General features: G+C 48.1%; 1 protein-coding gene across 8 annotated transcripts; it reads right to left on the bottom strand.

The window, feature by feature from the left end:
- Positions 1 to 1,149: 1,149 nt before the first annotated feature.
- UBTF (upstream binding transcription factor) lies at positions 1,150 to 18,348 on the bottom strand. Of its 8 annotated transcripts, none has more exons than XM_069953722.1 (20): positions 17,558 to 17,815; positions 9,508 to 9,610; positions 9,244 to 9,419; positions 9,055 to 9,138; positions 8,800 to 8,955; positions 8,619 to 8,683; positions 8,144 to 8,264; positions 7,951 to 8,061; positions 6,892 to 7,025; positions 6,433 to 6,574; positions 6,091 to 6,132; positions 5,919 to 6,002; positions 5,657 to 5,788; positions 5,455 to 5,565; positions 5,104 to 5,192; positions 4,539 to 4,728; positions 4,321 to 4,368; positions 4,158 to 4,226; positions 3,820 to 3,966; positions 1,150 to 3,737 (listed from the first exon to the last, which is right to left on the bottom strand). In XM_069953722.1, the coding sequence occupies exons 2-20, from the start codon at positions 9,566 to 9,568 to the stop codon at positions 3,627 to 3,629; spliced, it is 2,073 nt and encodes a 690-aa protein (XP_069809823.1). In that variant the 5' UTR covers positions 9,569 to 9,610; positions 17,558 to 17,815; the 3' UTR covers positions 1,150 to 3,626. The 8 variants fall into 8 exon arrangements, with proteins under 8 accessions (XP_069809823.1, XP_069809824.1, XP_069809821.1 ...); XM_069953723.1 differs by having other exon boundaries at positions 5,955 to 6,002; XM_069953720.1 differs by lacking the exon at positions 17,558 to 17,815 and adding an exon at positions 18,274 to 18,348 and having other exon boundaries at positions 1,157 to 3,737; positions 5,895 to 6,002.
- Positions 18,349 to 18,947: the final 599 nt, after the last annotated feature.

The raw sequence follows: 18,947 nt of genomic DNA, 5'->3' as shown, positions 1-18,947 counted from the left end.
GGAGGCGGGGTCCCTCTCTCTGGTTGGTGCTGTCATGTCGAGGGGGAATACAGAGGTACAGCACAGTGCATACCCAGGATTAGGGATAAGCAAAATTTACAGTAATAGTGAAGCACTTCACTAGTCTCGGTATTGGGCTTATCAGCCGGCTGCCTTTGAACTCTCTGCTCCAGGTGCCTGGAAGGGCTGAATCCAGTCCTGGGAAAATTCTCCAAGTTTCTCAGGATTGGATCAAACAGAACAGAACAGAGCATATGATTACTGGTGGCTAAAGCTTAAGTTGGATGCTGCCCTACTGAGTCCTGGAAAACAAGTACAGGTGGTCCTCGGGCTACAACGGTCTCGAGTTACATCGTTTCGTGGTTACAATGCTTTATTCGACGCCTTATTCGACTTACACGGTATCGACGTAACTCGAATACATGCAGCGACAGAAGAATACAGTACAATACTATACTGGTACAGTACTCAGTTATGCGGTTCTAGACAGAGGATATTGATAATTATGTAGGGTACTATGTTAGGATAGGCTAAGTGTTTACAGGACAGTACTGTTATGGTACAGTACTGTATGAACATATGATCTGACTTACATCGAAATTCAGTTTACAACGCTGCGTAAGAACGGATCACTGACGTAAGTCGAGGACTACCTGTATATGTATATGTCCTATGGCTGTAGCAAAGTTTTCTAGGCAGCCTTAGAGCTGCATCCACCGGTAATCAAAAGCATGCTTGAGGTTCCCTCATCTCTACCTAGCTGCAACCTGTAGACAACACCCATGAGTAGTGGCTAGAGATAAGCAAAACCTAAAGCACTTGAGGTTTGCTCTTCTCTAGTATTGCCCAACATTGAATATTTCTACCTGTGTCATTAATTGTCCAGAGGTCCAACTGGCACCCCAGGGAGTTTTCACGGCAGCTTGAGATTGCCTACAGCTGATAGACTATACCAGCACAATGCCAAACTTACTGATCAGCGTAATGCATATGCATTACATTGATCTGTTATAAGCAATCAAATGATTGCTTATAATAGGCCCCTAGTTGGACTTAAAATGTATGAAATAAAAAAATTAAATAAAGATATTAAACATATATGTGGTATTGCTGTGTGCGGCATTCTCTAAATTTTAACAGTCCAGTGTAAATGCATAAAACGTAGCAGAAAACAAAATTGCTCATTTTAAGTAACATCACATTGTAAAAAAACAAAAAACAACACATAAGAAAAAGAGGGAAATTCGAAGGGGCAGGTAGAGCTTAATGATAGTAACAAGAGACACATCAAATCCCTAAACTTTAGTTTTATTTTTTTTTTCTCCAGAGTACTTAACAGAAAACGCCCTCCGCCCGACCCTTTCCCCCTTTTTGTACAAAACAAAAATAATGAGAACGCACATTTCTGTCTACACTAAACCAATGAATCTGTTACAAAACACATTTTTTTTTTAATTTTCAATTTAACCTACAAAAAAGCTTCTGTGTTTTAAATACCGTCCATATAGGAAAAAAAAGGCTTGCTTTCTTTTTTTTTTTGTTTTTTTAATGTAACGCACCTCGACATCCTATTTTGTTTTTTTTATAGTGCTAAAAATGCACTAAAAGTGTTTTGTCTCTCACCATGCGTTCAACCCGCACGGTAAGAATCTACATTTCCCCCAAAAAGAGAAAAAACTCTTACAAAAAAAATTACAAAGTTACTCATAGGGCTTTTTAGTTTCTTAAAACGGATTCCCACCCAAAAAAACAAAAAAAAAAACAATGGGAGGAACAAAGAAAATAGGGCGTATTCAATAACACACTAAAAATAAGTCGGATAAAATAAAAAAAAAAATACCCTCTTATCTTGTCTATTCTAAGGGTGTGAGGAATCCATTGGACTATGCCTTTATCTTCATTTCTTCACTGATGTAACTTAGAGGCAGCCATTTTATTCTGAGATGCCTCAATGCTAGGCCTGGCACTGCCTAACAAAATGGTGCACCTCTGTATGATGACAGGTACACTAACTCACATATATGTAACATGTTCACAGCATGTATCTGGCGTCTTGCTTTCCTGCTGAGCAGCCATAAACCGGCTTAACTCCAAAATTGGATTGGACGACAAAAAGTACGAAAAAAAAACAAACTGTGATAGTAACAGTTAGGTAGATGCTCCTCGCTCCGAGTCGTGCACTGCCTACAGTGAAACTGAACCTGGGCATGTCCACCATCATAACCTTTTTTATTGTTGCGTTCATTGCTTTCCAATGCACCAAGATGAAATATCAGGGTATAGCCCTGCCATATGCGGACTCAATTACACGCATACGTGGTGGCCCATGGCCTCCATTGACCAGCAAAATTGTTCCGCCATTGGTCACCACATAGTAGTATGGTCTGGTCCATATGTGGCAGTCCCCAACATGAGACTGCACCCTAAAACAACTTTACAATCATCAATGAAAGAGTCCTACTATTTTCTGTCTGCAGCTGCTATGTAAACCTGTCTCCATGGTAACAAACCACCACCATGTTGTTTGGTCCTGAAGTATTAGGCCCGTTCATGTCACATTTCAGGGCAATGTCCAGGATGTATGAGGCAGTATCAGTAAAAAGGTATCTCAATGCATACCCTGGCAGGCCAAAAAGGGAATCTACCAGCGACTATATCCAGCCTGTTTTCTGAACGTTTACTTAATTTCGTGGGACTAGTGGATTAGGCTGTTGAGTCCTGCAAAAAAAAGGTCTGAAAATGGACTAAAAAGTAGCTGCTAGTAGGCTATGATCCATCCCTTTAAGTAAATGGGCTCAGTATACACCTAAATACTAGACCGACAGAAACGTAGGGTTGAAGAATCAGACTATATAGTTTATGTTTAGTCTCTTACCATGAGGACGCAAAGATTTACTTAGAAGCTAAAAAGTGACTCCTTTTGTATGCACCAGATTGAAAAAATAATAATAATAATTGGCTATGAAGGTAGACATGTCCTTTAAGTATCATGTGATATAACTGGGCGTGGCCTGCTTAAGCTGATCTTTCACAATTCATCAAAAGGTAAGACAAAGTGCAAAGTGAGATCAAGGCAAACACACCCAAGGAGGGAGGATAAAATACTATATAGCTGTGTATAGGACTAGACATAAAACTGTAAAATAACACAGGCTGGGCACAGCAGAAAAGCAAGCAGACAGATATATTAGGGAAACCCAAAAAGTAAAAAAAAAATTAAAATAAAAAAAAATTCTAGGAAAAAAACACATTTGAAATCGATGCATTCATTCCCAGGTCAAAACGTATGTTCACGGTGTCGATAGCAACTGTACGGCATAGCCTATATACGGTGACAAGTCACTTGCTAACAAGTTGCCCTATGAGAACATTAGAGCCTTGAAGATATTACCCCATGCACAAGGAAGGCAGCCATTTTACAGACGGAACCACACAGCCCATCATTGTGATACTGAGGAGCTTCATCAATAGTGCTTTAGGGGCATAAAATGGCTGCCTTCACTTTGTTTCCATGAAGTCCGTTTCCTAATAAATGGTAAAGTTTCATGTCTGTCTGTCTGGAGTTTAGGGGACAGGTGCCCTTAAAATGTGTCATCCACCCCCTCTTCACAGCAGGCAGTTCCTGTTTAGTTAGAATCGGAATCTGACGAGTCTGCCGAAGATGAAGATGAAGAACTGGAGCCTGATTCATTGTCATCTTCATCCTCTTCGTCATCATCTTCCTCCTCGTCTTCATTCTGCAAGGAAACGACAGTAGGGTCATGAGGAGAAAAAGTTTGGGCGCTGCACTAAATATAACCATGTGTATCCAGGGCATACCTCTTCTCCATCTTCACTGTCATCTTCACTGCTGGAATTAGAGGAGTCTCCGTCATCAGAGGAGTCTTCTTTGTCCTCATCTTCATCATCGTCCTCATCATCATCATCGTCGTCATCATCATCATCATCCTCCTCATCGTCATCCTCCTGGAAGAGAGAGCAGATTAGTTATATCTTCTTATACTTCCATCCTAGAAGATCTACCTGAAGCATACATGACCCATGTCTATCTGGAGAACCACAAAAGCCCCTGGACTTCTAGACTAGCGGAAGAGCATATGATCGAAATGTAGTCAGGATCTCAGCATCCCATCCCCCATTTTAAAATGGTCACTTACAGATTTACTCTGGACTGTAGCCTTGGATTTTGGACTGGGTGTTTTCAGTTTTGTTGTACTCTTGCGCTTCTGTAAGACAAGAAAACAAGAAATTGTTTAACTTCCGGCCAACCATTCAAAAAACCTACTATGCAGAAACCACCTAGTCCACAGTTATACTTACATTAGATGTTTGCTCTCTGTAGGCGGCTCGGTCCTGAGATGATAAACCCTAGAAGTGAAGATGGATGGAATTTAACACTTTATGTATATTCAAGAAGACATATGGAGGCAGGACAAGGCCCCCGTGGATAGATACAGTGTTACAAAGGGAGAACCATCTATTGCACTTTGTACCACAAAAATGGTCATCATGTACAAGCCTTGCACTAGTTAACTTACCTTCATCCATGTATCCAGTTGTGTGCGGTAGACCCTCTGCTGGTCTTCTGCCAGCTTCTTATAATACTCTTTTTGGCTGGGGGATATCCGCTGCCAGCGGCTGCCAATCTCCACCATACGCTCTTTCAGCGGGAGGTGATTGAGTTCTCCATTTGAGAGGAGCTCTTGTGAGAACTTCTGATAACCATTCCTACAATTCAAAAAAATAAATAAAAATGTTCAAGTAAATTTAGTGACGCATGGTCAGCATCAGAGAGCAAGAATGGATGCAGCACCATGTTGGCTAAAACTACCCTCAACGCATGAGAATGAACTCAAAATTTTTTCTGGGTGCCAAGAGCCTGACAGATCTCTAAAACCAAGGGGGAACGGCATCTGTGCCCCTTTCCTTCACGTTCAGCTCCACTACACACCTTTATAACCATCCACCGGCATGTTCTGCATTCTGAAGGACCCAGCAGACCCCTTGTTTTAAGCAATCAGTGCCCCATAAACCAAAACTTCTAATAGGTAACAATGACGTGTCAAAGTTTGTAAAAATGATAGATACCAGTCGGTGACTTACATTGGGGCTTTTTTGGGTTCTCCCTGGAACTTCATCTTCTTTGCAGGGGCTGTTGCAGCGGGAGGAGACCTCATATCACTAAGTTCTCTCTGCAAAAAGAGAGAGAAAAAAAAAAAAAAAAAAAGAATTAGCAAAACACACATACAACCATCTACTAGCACTTGGCATAAAGCACACAAGCTTTATAAGGAAAATATAACCATTTTTTTATCTCCAGAAAGAGTGCCACAATTGCCTTTAGGTTGTATCTGGTAGTGCAGCCCAAAACTAGCACAGCAGCAAAAACAGTTATATGCTATATTATAATGAGCTTCTAGAATTTATACGAAATGCCCATTTTTTTTTCTTTACCTCGTATCGTTTCTGGTCTTCAGCTGCTTTTTTAATCCACATGATCTTCTCCTTCTTCTCCATATTCATCCAGGTGGACTCCATGCACTTTAGGGCTTTAGTTCGGTCATTCTGTAATTTATCAAGACGTTATTAGTAAGAACAACTTGCCGATAAAGGTCACTAGACTCCAATGCTTTGATCCGAACATCACGCTCCTCACCTTAAACCGGGCAAGGTAGTCACCAATGACGCTCTGTTGCCAGATCTCCTCAGCCGTCTTTGGAGTTTCCGGGAATTTGCCCCGCTCATCTGCTGCTTTCTTCTTCTCTGCCTGAGTAGGTTTACTCTTTGTCTGCCAAGGAAAGCAAAGTGAAATGATATTGAAAAAAGTAACAAAAAGGGTAACATACGGGACAGAAACAGTAACAGCTAGTAAACAGAAGACTGAGACCAGCCACCTTAGCAGCATCCTGAGCAGTCACCTTCGTGGCCTGGCTGCTTTTCTTGTTTGCACCCACCATCTTTTCTTCTGCCAGGACCCTCTGCTGTTCTTCCTCTGGAAGGCTCTAGAAAAGTAAAGTAAATAAGACATCAGCAGCTCGCTCAAGCGGAGCATCCTCCTCCTATGCTTAACATCACTACTACAAGACTCACCTCCAGAAAGCGCATTAACTCCACTTCATATTCCTTCTTTTTCTGCAGAAATTAAATTAAGAAAGATGTAAACGCAATGTTCATAGAGGGATACACCCACATTAGCCCAAAAAAAGTTGTATTTTTTTATTTTATTGCATTTTTGTGCCATTGCTTAAATTTCCTGTAGGGGCAGGTTTCACCACTGATCTCTGGGGTTTAGGCTAGACAACATATTGTGGGCAACCCCTTCTAGTGATTTCTATTCAGGAAGAGTAAATATAGGTTATACATTCCCTCTATATGTTTGTGTCTCTATAGACTATATATACACACACACAGAGGCTCTCGTTGTGACAGTACCTGTTCACATTTCTTGTGGTATGCATCTTTTTCCTTCTGAGAGAGCAGCTTCCACCGCTGACTGCAGAGGACCATGCGCTCAGTGCTGGGGACGTCCTTCATGTTGGCCATGAGTTCTGCACAGTACATGGAGTAGCTGTTCCTAAGGGATGGGGAAAGCAATTAAAAGTTGAGACATCCATGCATGGTCCCAAGCACCTTATCAACAGTAGCCCTCCAAGCCTCCAGAAACAGCACCACTCTTGTCCACAGGCTGTATATGGTAGTGCAGTTCAGACCTGATTCACTTGACTGGTTCTGTGTTGTAAAACAAGATCCAGCACATGAACAAGAGTAGCAGCCATGTTTATCTAACCTTATACAATGCCTAATAACTTATTACAGATCATAGCCTAAAACATTAACGTTAACTAATGGCACAACCAGAAGTTCCAAATAATGGTTTGGAGCAAAACTTACGGTGGTGGTTTTGTTGGCCGTCCATCAAACTTGTCTTTGAGTTGGCGCTCGGCCTTGGTAAGGGTGGAGCGGGTGATGCCCTCCTCAGTAAGGTTCATTTCAGGGTGTTTCTGCATGTACTCTCGCATTACGCCCTGTTGGAGGTTAGATAAGATGTTAGAAAACGCCATGCTTGTCAATACTATGTCTAGATCATTCTATGTCCATCCATCATGATAGGACAAAGGGGTTGACCAGTTATTAGAAAGCCATGGCCTCTCCCTTCAAAGAACAGCGCCACACTTGTTCCTGAACTGTGTGCTATTTCAGCTCAGTCCCATTCACTTTAAAGAAGCGGAGCTGCAATACCAGGCACAACCCATAGTCAACTATGACGCTATTTTTGTTGAGAAACAGCCAATTTTTTGTAATAACAAAGAGCTCCTTGCATTTTGAAGGTTGTATTGCTTCAAGGACTGTGTCATGTGATCCCTCAGTCCCCTTTGGGACAGTATGAGGGTGCACTAGTACCATGTGAGATGTTGGTAGACGGTATGAGGGTGCGGTATACTGACTCTTTAGTACACTGTATGAGGTTGCGGTAGTACTAAGTTAATCCTTAAATGAGGGTGCAGTAGTATGATGCAAGTCCTTAGTAGATGGTATGGGGGCACAGTAGAACCATGCGAGTTCTTAGTACACTGTATAAGGGGGCAGTAACATAATCAAGAGTGCTTAAAGGGACTTCCACCTCCAACCCACCCTCCTTAAAACCATAAAGTCATCTGTAAATAGAATAAAGTTTTAACCTTTTTTTCTGGCTATTTCCCCTAACTCACCCCCTCTGGACACAAAAAAGGAGCTTAACTGAGTACACTCCGTCCTGCTCCTGGCCCACACCTTTTTAGGACAGAGAACACATGTCCTCCCTCTCTTCAATGGGCTGGGTTAGCTGATATCAGCATTAGTGGGCCATGCCTCGTCCGTCATTGTACTTTGCAGAATCTTCTGCTGTCAGCCACCATTCCCCCCCCCCCCAAACCTGCTCAATGGCAAGCTGGAAGTGCACACTGTTCTCACCTCATAAAGCTTGCGCTGTTCCAACGCTTTATGGATCCATTTGAGACGCTTCTTATCCGAGAGCTGGGACCACTGTTTTCCGAGGGCGTCCTTCACGTCCTTTGTGCTGGCCTGGAACAACATAACCATTGTGATTCTCTCACACGCTCATGCCACAAGGACACACAGAGGGTAAAAAAGTTCTGGCACTCACCTCTGGCTTTATTTTAAGGTAGACCTTCCTCTCGTGGTTATACCACAGCTGCTGGGGGGTCTTGGGTTTTTCGGGGACGTCAGATTTCTTTGTAGATTGCATAAGTTCCGGATGCTCCTCTCTGTGAACATCAGCGAGGATTAGACACAAACAACTAATGGTGACGTCTAGGTTACCCCAAGATTAAAAGGTTGTGGGGGGTCCAATCGCTGAGACCTCCACCATGAAGTGTGAATGGAGATGTGGTCATGGCTGCACAGCTAGCCTCACTGAGCTGACTAGTTGCCCACAGCATTTGGCACCCCATAACATGGAGACATGATTGGTTCTTGCGTGACTGACCGCCGCTCAATTAACATAGGTGGAAAACACGATTGCCGTTCTTAGGATTGGGTGAGGTCACAGAGGTCAGACCCCCACCCATCAGATTTTTAGGATAAACCCCTTTATCACAAGACATATCCATCAAACCCACCTGAATTTTGCAAGGTTCTTCTCAAATTCTTGCTTCTCTCTCTGGAAATCCTGAATATACTTCATCTGGAAAGGAACCATATTGGGTCAAACTATAAAGAAAGACTCCACTGCTCCCTGTCTTGGTTCTCCGAGGGTCACTCCACCCAAAAACCCCAACATTCCCCTCTTCTTATCATTACCTTCTTCTTCTCAGGTAATTCTTTATACTTTTTGGACAGGATCTTGGTCAGGTCCAGGTTGCTCATCTCCGGATGAAGTTTTGCATACTTGGCCCTCTTCTCCATGAAGAAGCGGAAATAGGGCGTCAGGGGCTTCTTGGGAAATTCTGGATGTTTCTGAAAGAAGTGATAAGAAGGGGAGGGGTGGGGTGGCGTTAATATGGGTTTTGGACACAGAAAAGTATCTAGTGGGTGACGCTCTTTACCATTACTCACCTTTAGTTTTTTTCCTTTATAGGGATTCTTCACATGTTCTTCTGCATCTAGAATAAGTTCTGTGAGAGTCCGGAACTTCCTGACCTAAAGGGATACAATGTCTGGGAGTAAGTTGCTTGCAGACTATTACATAGATTGGTGGGAGAGCCACAAGTTGGCAGCATACTATGAGCTGGCACTGCCCCTCACCTCATTTGAAATCTCGATCCACTTCTGACGGCACATGGACCCTGAGTAGTTCTTGAAGGCCAACTTGTTCCAGTCCATATGAGACTCTGTTGTCTTAAACTTTGAGTTGTCCTGGCCGGGCAGGATTGTCTTCATAGTTTCCAGGAGTGTGAGCATGTCCTCCTGGGACCATTGATCTGTCAGGGAATAGAGACAACGCATGGCATGAAGCTTGGACTTATAGTCTTTCTGGACAGAGGCCTGAAGGGGGGGCATTCTCCATACCTTGATCACTTAGGGCAGTCATAATGGTGTTGGTTTGTTCGTCACCAGCTGCTCCGTTCATCCTCTGCTGGGCAGATCCTGAGCAGCACCAGTTCAGGAGACTCTGAAAGATGAAACATACTAAGTCACACAGGGGTACACAAACTACTACCCCCAATATAACCCCCACCGGCTCCCTGGAACAGAGTGATGGCCCACTTTAGGCACAAGCAACTTGGCCAATGGTTATCAGTCATGGTGCCCACACTGACCAGCCAAACATATAGGATATACTTTTGATATGTTGCTGCCCATGGTAAGACTAACAATCATGTATTCAGTCTCCTTCCCCCATTTCTGAGATGCTGCCATCTGCTGAAGACACAAAATTCTGTGTGTAAGCCTCTCTCTCAGTCTCTCCCTTCCTTCATATACAGAATATGGACCCCCTGCTCTGGTATTATACACAGTATATGGATTCCCTGCTCCGTATAATATAAAGAATATGGAGACCACTGCTCCAGTAATATATACAGAATATGGACCCCCTGCTCTGGTATAATACAGTATATGGTCCCCCTGCTCCGGTATTACATGCAGTATATGGACCCCCTGCTCCGGTATTATATACAGTATATGGACCCCCTGCTCCAGTAATATATACAGTATATGGACCCCCTGCTCCAGTAATATATACAGTATATGGACCCCCTGCTCCAGTAATATATACAGTATATGGTCCCCCTGCTCCGGTATTACATACAGTATATGGACCCCCTGCTCCGGTATAATACAGTATATGGTCCCCCTGCTCTGGTATAATACACAGTATATGGATTCCCTGCTCCGTATAATATAAAGAATATGGAGACCACTGCTCCAGTAATATATACAGTATATGGACCCCCTGCTCTGGTATAATACAGTATATGGACCCCCTGCTCTGATATTATATACAGAAAATGGTCCCCCTGCTCCGGTATTATATACAGAATATGGCTCCCCTGCTCCGGTATTATACACAGTATATGGTCCCCCTGCTCCGGTATTATACACAGTATATGGTCCCCCTGCTCCGGTATTATACACAGTATATGGTCCCCCTGCTCTGGTATTACATACAGTATATGGACCCCCTGCTCTGGTATTATATACAGTATATACCCCCCTGCTCTGGTATTATATACAGAATATGGCCCCCTTGCTCCGGTATTATATACAGTATATGGACCCCCTGCTCCAGTAATATATACAGTATATGGACCCCCGGCTCCAGTATTATATACAGTATATGGACCCCCTGCTCCAGTAATATATACAGTATATGGACCCCCGGCTCCAGTATTATATACAGTATATGGACCTCCTGCTCCAGTAATATATACAGTATATGGACCCCCTGCTCTGGTATTATATACAGTATATGGTCCCCCTGCTCCGGTATTATATACAGTATATGGACCTCCTGCTCCAGTAATATATACAGTATATGGACCCCCTGCTCTGGTATTATATACAGTATATGGACCCCCTGCTCTGGTATTATATACAGTATATGGACCCCCTGCTCCGGTATTATATACAGAATATGGCTCCCCTGCTCTGGTATTATATACAGTATATGGACCCCCTGCTCTGGTATTATATACAGTATATGGACCTCCTGCTCCGGTATTATATACAGAATATGGCCCCCCTGCTCCAGTATTATATATAGAATATGGACCCCCTGCTTCAGAAATACATACAGTATATACCCCCCTGCTCCGGTATTATATACAGAATATGGTCCCCCTGCTCCGGTATTATATACACAATATGGCCCCCCTGCTCCGGTATTATATACACAATATGGCCCCCCTGCTCCGGTATTATATACACAATATGGCCCCCCTGCTCCGGTATTATATACACAATATGGCCCCCCTGCTCTGGCTCTGGTATTATATACAGTATATACCCCCCCTGCTCCGGTATTATATACAGTATATGCCCCCCTGCTCCGGTATTATATACAGTATATGGACCCCCTGCTCCAGTATTATATACAGTATATGGACCCCCTGCTCCGGTATTATATACAGTATATGGCCCCCCTGCTCCAGTAATATATACAGTATATGGACCCCCTGCTCCGGTATTATATACAGTATATGGACCCCCTGCTCTGGCTCTGGTATTATATACAGTATATGGACCCCCGGCTCCAGTATTATATACAGTATATGGATTCCCTGCTCCAGTATTATATACAGTATATGGACCCCCGGCTCCAGTATTATATACAGTATATGGATTCCCTGCTCCGATATTATAGGCAGTATATGACTCCCTTGTTCTGGTATAATACACAGTGATATATATGAATCCCCCCTCCTCTGGTATTATATACAGCATATGGACTTATTGCTATGGTATTATATGCAGTATATGGTCCCCCTGCTCTGGCATTATATACAGTATATGGACCCCTGGCTCCAGTGATATATACAGTATATGGACCCCCTGCTCCAGTAATATATACAGAATATGGCCCCCCTGCTCTGGCATTATATACAGTATATGGACCCCCGGCTCCAGTATTATATACAGTATATGGTCCCCCTGCTCCGGTATTATATACAGTATATGGTCCCCCTGCTCCGGTATTATATACAGTATATGGTCCCCCTGCTCCGGTATTATATACAGTATATGGTCCCCCTGCTCCGGTATTATATACAGTATATGGACCCCGGCTCCAGCATTATATACAGTATATGGATTCCCTGCTCCAGTATTATATACAGTATATGGACCCCCGGCTCCAGTATTATATACAGTATATGGACCCCCGGCTCCAGTATTATATACAGTATATGGACCCCCTGCTCTGGTATTATATACAGTATATGGACCCCCTGCTCTGGTATTATATACAGTATATGGACCCCCTGCTCTGGTATTATATACAGTATATGGATTCCCTGCTCCAGTATTATATACAGTATATGGATTCCCTGCTCCGATATTATAGGCAGTATATGACTCCCTTGTTCTGGTATAATACACAGTGATATATATGAATCCCCCCTCCTCTGGTATTATATACAGCATATGGACCCCTTGCTCTGGTAATATATACAGTATATGGTCCCCCTGCTTTGGTATAACATGTGACCCCGCACGTAAGGAGCTCTTTCCCCCTGATTCGGTAATATATACACAGGATATGGTCTCCCTGCTCCAGTAATATACACTGTGTATATCGCGTGCTCCAGTATTATATACAGTATATGGTCACTCTGCTCCCATAATAAACACGTGTATGAACCCCTTCTCCGGTATAATACACAGTAAATGGTCCCCCTGCTACGGTATTATATACAGTATATGGACCCCCCTGCTCTGGTAATATATACAGTATATGGACCCCCTGCTCTGGTATTATACACAGTGATATACATGTGTGGCCCCCCTGCTCTGGTAATATACATAGTATATGGCCCCGCACCCGGTGAGCTCTGGTAATATACATAGTATATGGCCCCGCACCTGGTGAGCTCTGGTAATATATACAGTATATGGTCCCCCTGCTCCGGTATTATACACAGTATATGGTCCCCCTGCTCCGGTATTATACACAGTATATGGTCACTCTGCTCCTATAATAAACACGTGTATGAACCCCTTCTCCGGTATAATACACAGTAAATGGTCCCCCTGCTCTGGTATTATACACAGTGATATACATGTGTGGCCCCCCTGCTCTGGTAATATACATAGTATATGGCCCCGCACCTGGTGAGCTCTGGTAATATATACAGTATATGGTCCCCTGCTCCGGTAATATCCACAGTATATTGTCTGCCTGCTCCGGTAATATATGCAGTATACGGTCCCCCTGCTCTAGTATAACATGTGGCTCCGGTAATATATACAGTATATGGTTCCCCTGCTCCAGCAATATATACAGTATATGGTCCCCCTGCTCCGGTATTATACACAGTATATGGTCCCCCTGCTCCGGTATTATACACAGTATATGGTCCCCCTGCTCCGGTATTATACACAGTATATGGTCCCCCTGCTCCGGTATTATACACAGTATATGGTCCCCCTGCTCCGGTATTATACACAGTATATGGTCACTCTGCTCCTATAATAAACACGTGTATGAACCCCTTCTCCGGTATAATACACAGTAAATGGTCCCCCTGCTCTGGTATTATACACAGTGATATACATGTGTGGCCCCCCTGCTCTGGTAATATACATAGTATATGGCCCCGCACCTGGTGAGCTCTGGTAATATATACAGTATATGGTCCCCTGCTCCGGTAATATCCACAGTATATTGTCTGCCTGCTCCGGTAATATATGCAGTATACGGTCCCCCTGCTCTAGTATAACATGTGGCTCCGGTAATATATACAGTATATGGTTCCCCTGCTCCAGCAATATATACAGTATATGGTCCCCCTGCTCCGGTATTATACACAGTATATGGTCCCCCTGCTCCGGTATTATACACAGTATATGGTCCCCCTGCTCCGGTATTATACACAGTATATGGTCCCCCTGCTCCGGTATTATACACAGTATATGGTCCCCCTGCTCCGGTATTATACACAGTATATGGTCCCCCTGCTCCGGTATTATACACAGTATATGGTCCCCCTGCTCCGGTATTATACACAGTATATGGTCCCCCTGCTCCGGTATTATACACAGTATATGGTCCCCCTGCTCCGGTATTATACACAGTATATGGTCCCCCTGCTCCGGTATTATACACAGTATATGGTCCAACTGCTCCGGTATTATACACAGTATATGGTCCAACTGCTCCGGTATTATACACAGTATATGGTCCCCCTGCTCCGGTAATATATACAGTATATGCCCCCCTGCTCCGGTATTATATACAGTATATGGACCCCCTGCTCCAGTAATATATACAGTATATGGACCCCCTGCTCCGGTATTATACACAGTATATGGTCCCCCTGCTCCGGTATTATACACAGTATATGGTCCCCCTGCTCCGGTATTATATACAGTATATGGTCCCCGGTATAACATGTGCCCCCCACGTGGTGAGCTCCGGTAATATACGGCCCCCGGTATAACATGTGCCCCGGTAATATACGCCCCCCCCCCCCCGGTATAACATGTGCCCCGGTAATATACGCCCCCCCCCCCCCCCCGTATAACATGTGCCCCGGTAATATACGCACCCCCCCCCCCCCCCCGGTATAACATGTGCCCCGGTAATATACGCACCCCCTCCCCCCCCCGGTATAACATGTGCCCCGGTAATATACGCACCCCCTCCCCCCCGGTATAACATGTGCCCCGGTAGTATACGCACCCCCCCCCCCCCCCGGTATAACATGTGCACCGGTAATATACGCACCCCCCCCCCCCGGTATAACATGTGCCCCGGTAATATACGCACCCCCCCCCGGTATAACATGTGCCCCGGTAATATACGCCCCCCCCCCCCCCCCCCCCCCCGGTATAACATGTGCCCCGGTAATATACCCCCCCCCCGGTATAACATGTGCCCCCCACATGGTGAGCTCCGGTAATATACGTCCCCCGGTATAACATGTGCCCCCCACGTGGTGAGCTCCGGTAATATACGGTCCCCCCCGGTATAACATGTGCCCCCCACGTGGTGAGCTCCGGTAATATACGGTCCCCCCCGGTATAACATGTGGCCCCCACGTGGTGAGCTCCGGTAATATACGGTCCCCCCCGGTATAACATGTGCCCCCCACATGGTGAGCTCCGGTAATATACGTCCCCCGGTATAACATGTGCCCCCCACGTGGTGAGCTCCGGTAATATACGTCCCCCGGTATAACATGTGGCCCCCACGTGGTGAGCTCCGGTAATATACGTCCCCCGGTATAACATGTGCCCCCCACGTGGTGAGCTCCGGTAATATACGGTCCCCCCCGTTATAACATGTGCCCCCCACGTGGTGAGCTCCGGTAATATACGGTCCCCCCCGGTATAACATGTGCCCCCCACGTGGTGAGCTCCGGTAATATACGGTCCCCCCCGGTATAACATGTGCCCCCCACATGGTGAGCTCCGGTAATATACGTCCCCCGGTATAACATGTGCCCCCCACGTGGTGAGCTCCGGTAATATACGTCCCCCGGTATAACATGTGGCCCCCACGTGGTGAGCTCCGGTAATATACGTCCCCCGGTATAACATGTGCCCCCCACGTGGTGAGCTCCGGTAATATACGGTCCCCCCCGGTATAACATGTGCCCCCCACGTGGTGAGCTCCGGTAATATACGGTCCCCCCCGGTATAACATGTGCCCCCCACGTGGTGAGCTCCGGTAATATACGGTCCCCCCCGGTATAACATGTGCCCCCCACATGGTGAGCTCCGGTAATATACGTCCCCCGGTATAACATGTGCCCCCCACGTGGTGAGCTCCGGTAATATACGTCCCCCGGTATAACATGTGGCCCCCACGTGGTGAGCTCCGGTAATATACGGCCCCGGTATAACATGTGCCCCCCACGTGGTGAGCTCCGGTAATATACGGTCCCCCCCACGTGGTGAGCTCCGGTAATATACGTCCCCCGGTATAACATGTGCCCCCCACATGGTGAGCTCCGGTAATATACGTCCCCCGGTATAACATGTGCCCCCACGTGGTGAGCTCCGGTAATATACGTCCCCCGGTATAACATGTGGCCCCCACGTGGTGAGCTCCGGTAATATACGGCCCCGGTATAACATGTGCCTCCCACGTGGTGAGCTCCGGGCTCCTCCGTACAAGGGCAGGCCGAGGTCAGCGCTCCGCCGCCTGCAGGGGGCCCCCGCCGCCACCTCTCCCCTTAGTGCCCGCCCCGCACCGGGAGGAGACGGGATCCGGAACACAGCCTAGCGGGGCGGACCTCCAATCTCCTGACCGGGGACGGTGCGCACAGCGCCGCGATCCTCCGTCTAATCTCCCCCGAGCACCGTCCCCCGCACCGGGCTGCCGTCCACCGCCTCCCGGGGGGCTCCCCACCTCCTCCACCCGCTGACCCGATCGAAATTTCCATCCCGGGCGGAGCTCGTCAGCCTGATGCCGGGGTGCTGGTTCTGTCCCCGGGTACATGACGCAGCACACAGCGGGCACATGGCAGCTCTCCTCCCGGCTTCCCATCCAGCGCCCCGGAGCCTCTCACCGCGTCTCCCGTGACTGTGCGGCCCTTCCCCGGGGACTCTGCTAGGACCCCCCGACCACCCCCTGCGCCTCTCACCGAGCGACCCTGCAGCCCACGATGCGTCCCCCGCCGCTCACCACGTGTCCGCTCCGGAAACCTGCGCTGGACGCCCCCTCGCGTCTCGTCGGCTCTCCTGCACTGCAGCCCGGGCTCAGCCGCCTCGTGCTGCCGGCTCCCCTCCTCCTCGCTCTGTGCTACGGCTCCCCCAGCTGCTCTGCCTCACCTTCCGGCCGCGGGGAGGAGGAGGAGCCGGAGCCACCGCCGGAGACTCGGAGAGAGCGACCTCACCAGACCCAGGGCGGAACTAGCAGCCTGGCCGAGAAAAACAAGAGGCTCCCGGGGCAGCAGCTGCAGGAGGAGGAGGGGAGCAGCCGAGCCACCACCCGCGCTCTGCGGGCACCGACCACCCGCTCCGGCCGCACTGCTGGGGATCGCTCTCCAACGATCGGCCGATTCAAAAATAAAAACAGTCCAGTAATAAAATATATATATATAAAAAAAAAAAAAATTAGTATTAAAAAAAAATTATAAATCTCTCCTGATCGATCCAAGAGTGCAGATCGCCCGATCCGTGATGCGAATCAAAAATTCATCGTGTGACCGGAGAGCGGGACCATGCGGCTAGTGTGCCCGGAAAAGGTGCCTGAAAGCCGGGTAGGGGCAGGCGGCTACGCCCGGTCCCTGGAGGTGACCTCGCTGCTCGCCTCTCCCGGGCTCCCCAGCAGCGGTCACCGCAGCCGGCCATGTGGGGAGAGCCCCGGAGCACGCTGCCTCGCCCGCGGCTCATCCATCCAGCTCTCCCCGGCTCCCTGCACCCCAGAGCCGGCGGAGCCCCCCGCACTCACCCGCTCCCCGTCTTCCTCCAAGGACAATAGGCGCAGCCGGAGCTCGGCGTCCGGATCTCGGAGACAAAGCAGCTGCAGCAGCCCCTGGGTAATGGCGAGAGCTCCGGGGGAGGGGGGGCGCTGCCTGCTCCTTCTCCCCGCCCAGCGTCGCTGCAGCAGGAGCGGGCAGACAGAGCGCGGGGAGCCGCCTCCTCCTCCCGCCGCAGCCGCGTCTCCCTCGCACTGCCCGGCAGGGGGGCCCCGCAGGCTCCGGGGTGGGGGGAGCTCCCGGTTCTCACCTGTGTGCACTAGGCAGGTTCTCCTGCTCGGGGACCGGGGAGCGGCGTTTGACTGACGGCCAGATCTGCAGCGCTGGCCCCGGGCGTGGACTCGTCTCAGTCCCCGCAGAGAGCTCGCACTTCCCCCGCCTCCACCGCTCTCCGTGCCTGCGCTGCCTTCCAATCAGCCGGGCGCCCTCCGTCCTCGCCCCGTCACAGGCTCCAGCTGCTGCCCAGCTCCCTCCCTCCCTCTCACCGCCCGCCTCACAGTCATCCATCCATCCAGGCAGCAGCCGCCATGGACGGACCCCGGATCAGTGCACACACAGCGGGCATGGAGCCGGGCACCGCGGGACACACAGGACGGGCGCCGGCTCCATGGACGGGGACAGACATCACACACAGCACCGGGGGCACATAGCGGGCAGCACTCGTTTATTATGACATGACCGGCACTACCAGCCGCCGCCTCCCGGTGTCTTCTCATCTCTTCTCGGTCTCGGCTCCACCTTTACTGCTGGAAGCGTCAGAGAGGCGGTGATGGGAGGAGACGATGACAGGATGAGGGCGCTGTAACCGAGCGATCAGCCCGTGCCCGGCGGCTGCTGCCACCCTGCACTGACGTGTGCCAGGCTGCCCCCTCCGCACTGCGGCCACCCCGGCTGCCCCCACATGGCCACAGGGAGGAATTACACCGCTCCCGATGGTATGCTGCCCCCGGGAGAGTGCGCATCAGTGCCAACCACAGTGCTCCTATACTAGCATCAGTGCCAACCACAGTGCTCCTATACTAGCATCAGTGCCAACCACAGTGCTCCTATACTAGCATCAGTGCCAACCACAGTGCTCCTATACCAGCATCAGTGCCAACCACAGTGCTCCTATACTAGCATCAGTGCCAACCACAGTGATCCTATACCAGCATCAGTGCCAACCACAGTGATCCTATACTAGCATCAGTGCCAACCACAGTGCTCCTATACTAGCATCAGTGCTCCATTATCAGTGCCAACCACAGTGCTCCTATACTAGCATCAGTGTCAACCACAGTGCTTCTATACCAGCATCAGTGCCAACCACAGTGCTCCTATACCAGCATCAGTGCCAACCACAGTGCTCCTATACCAGCATCA

Source organism: Dendropsophus ebraccatus, chromosome 14, assembly GCF_027789765.1.
Source record: "Dendropsophus ebraccatus isolate aDenEbr1 chromosome 14, aDenEbr1.pat, whole genome shotgun sequence".
In the NCBI taxonomy this organism is placed as follows: Eukaryota; Metazoa; Chordata; class Amphibia; order Anura; family Hylidae; genus Dendropsophus; species Dendropsophus ebraccatus.
Note: the sequence above shows the minus strand (reverse complement) of the source record. Positions and strands in the feature narration are given on the sequence as shown.

Excerpts from the sequence above, each read along its gene's own strand:
- UBTF (XM_069953720.1), bottom strand. The coding sequence starts at position 9,568 with ATGAACGGAGCAGCTGGTGACGAACAAACCAACACCATTATGACTGCC. Across the intron at positions 9,420-9,507 it reads GACTGCCCTAAGTGATCAAG|ATCAATGGTCCCAGGAGGAC; the intron begins GTATGGAGAATG and ends ATTCCCTGACAG. Across the intron at positions 3,967-4,157 it reads CTACAGTCCAGAGTAAATCT|GAGGATGACGATGAGGAGGA; the intron begins GTAAGTGACCAT and ends TCTCTCTTCCAG.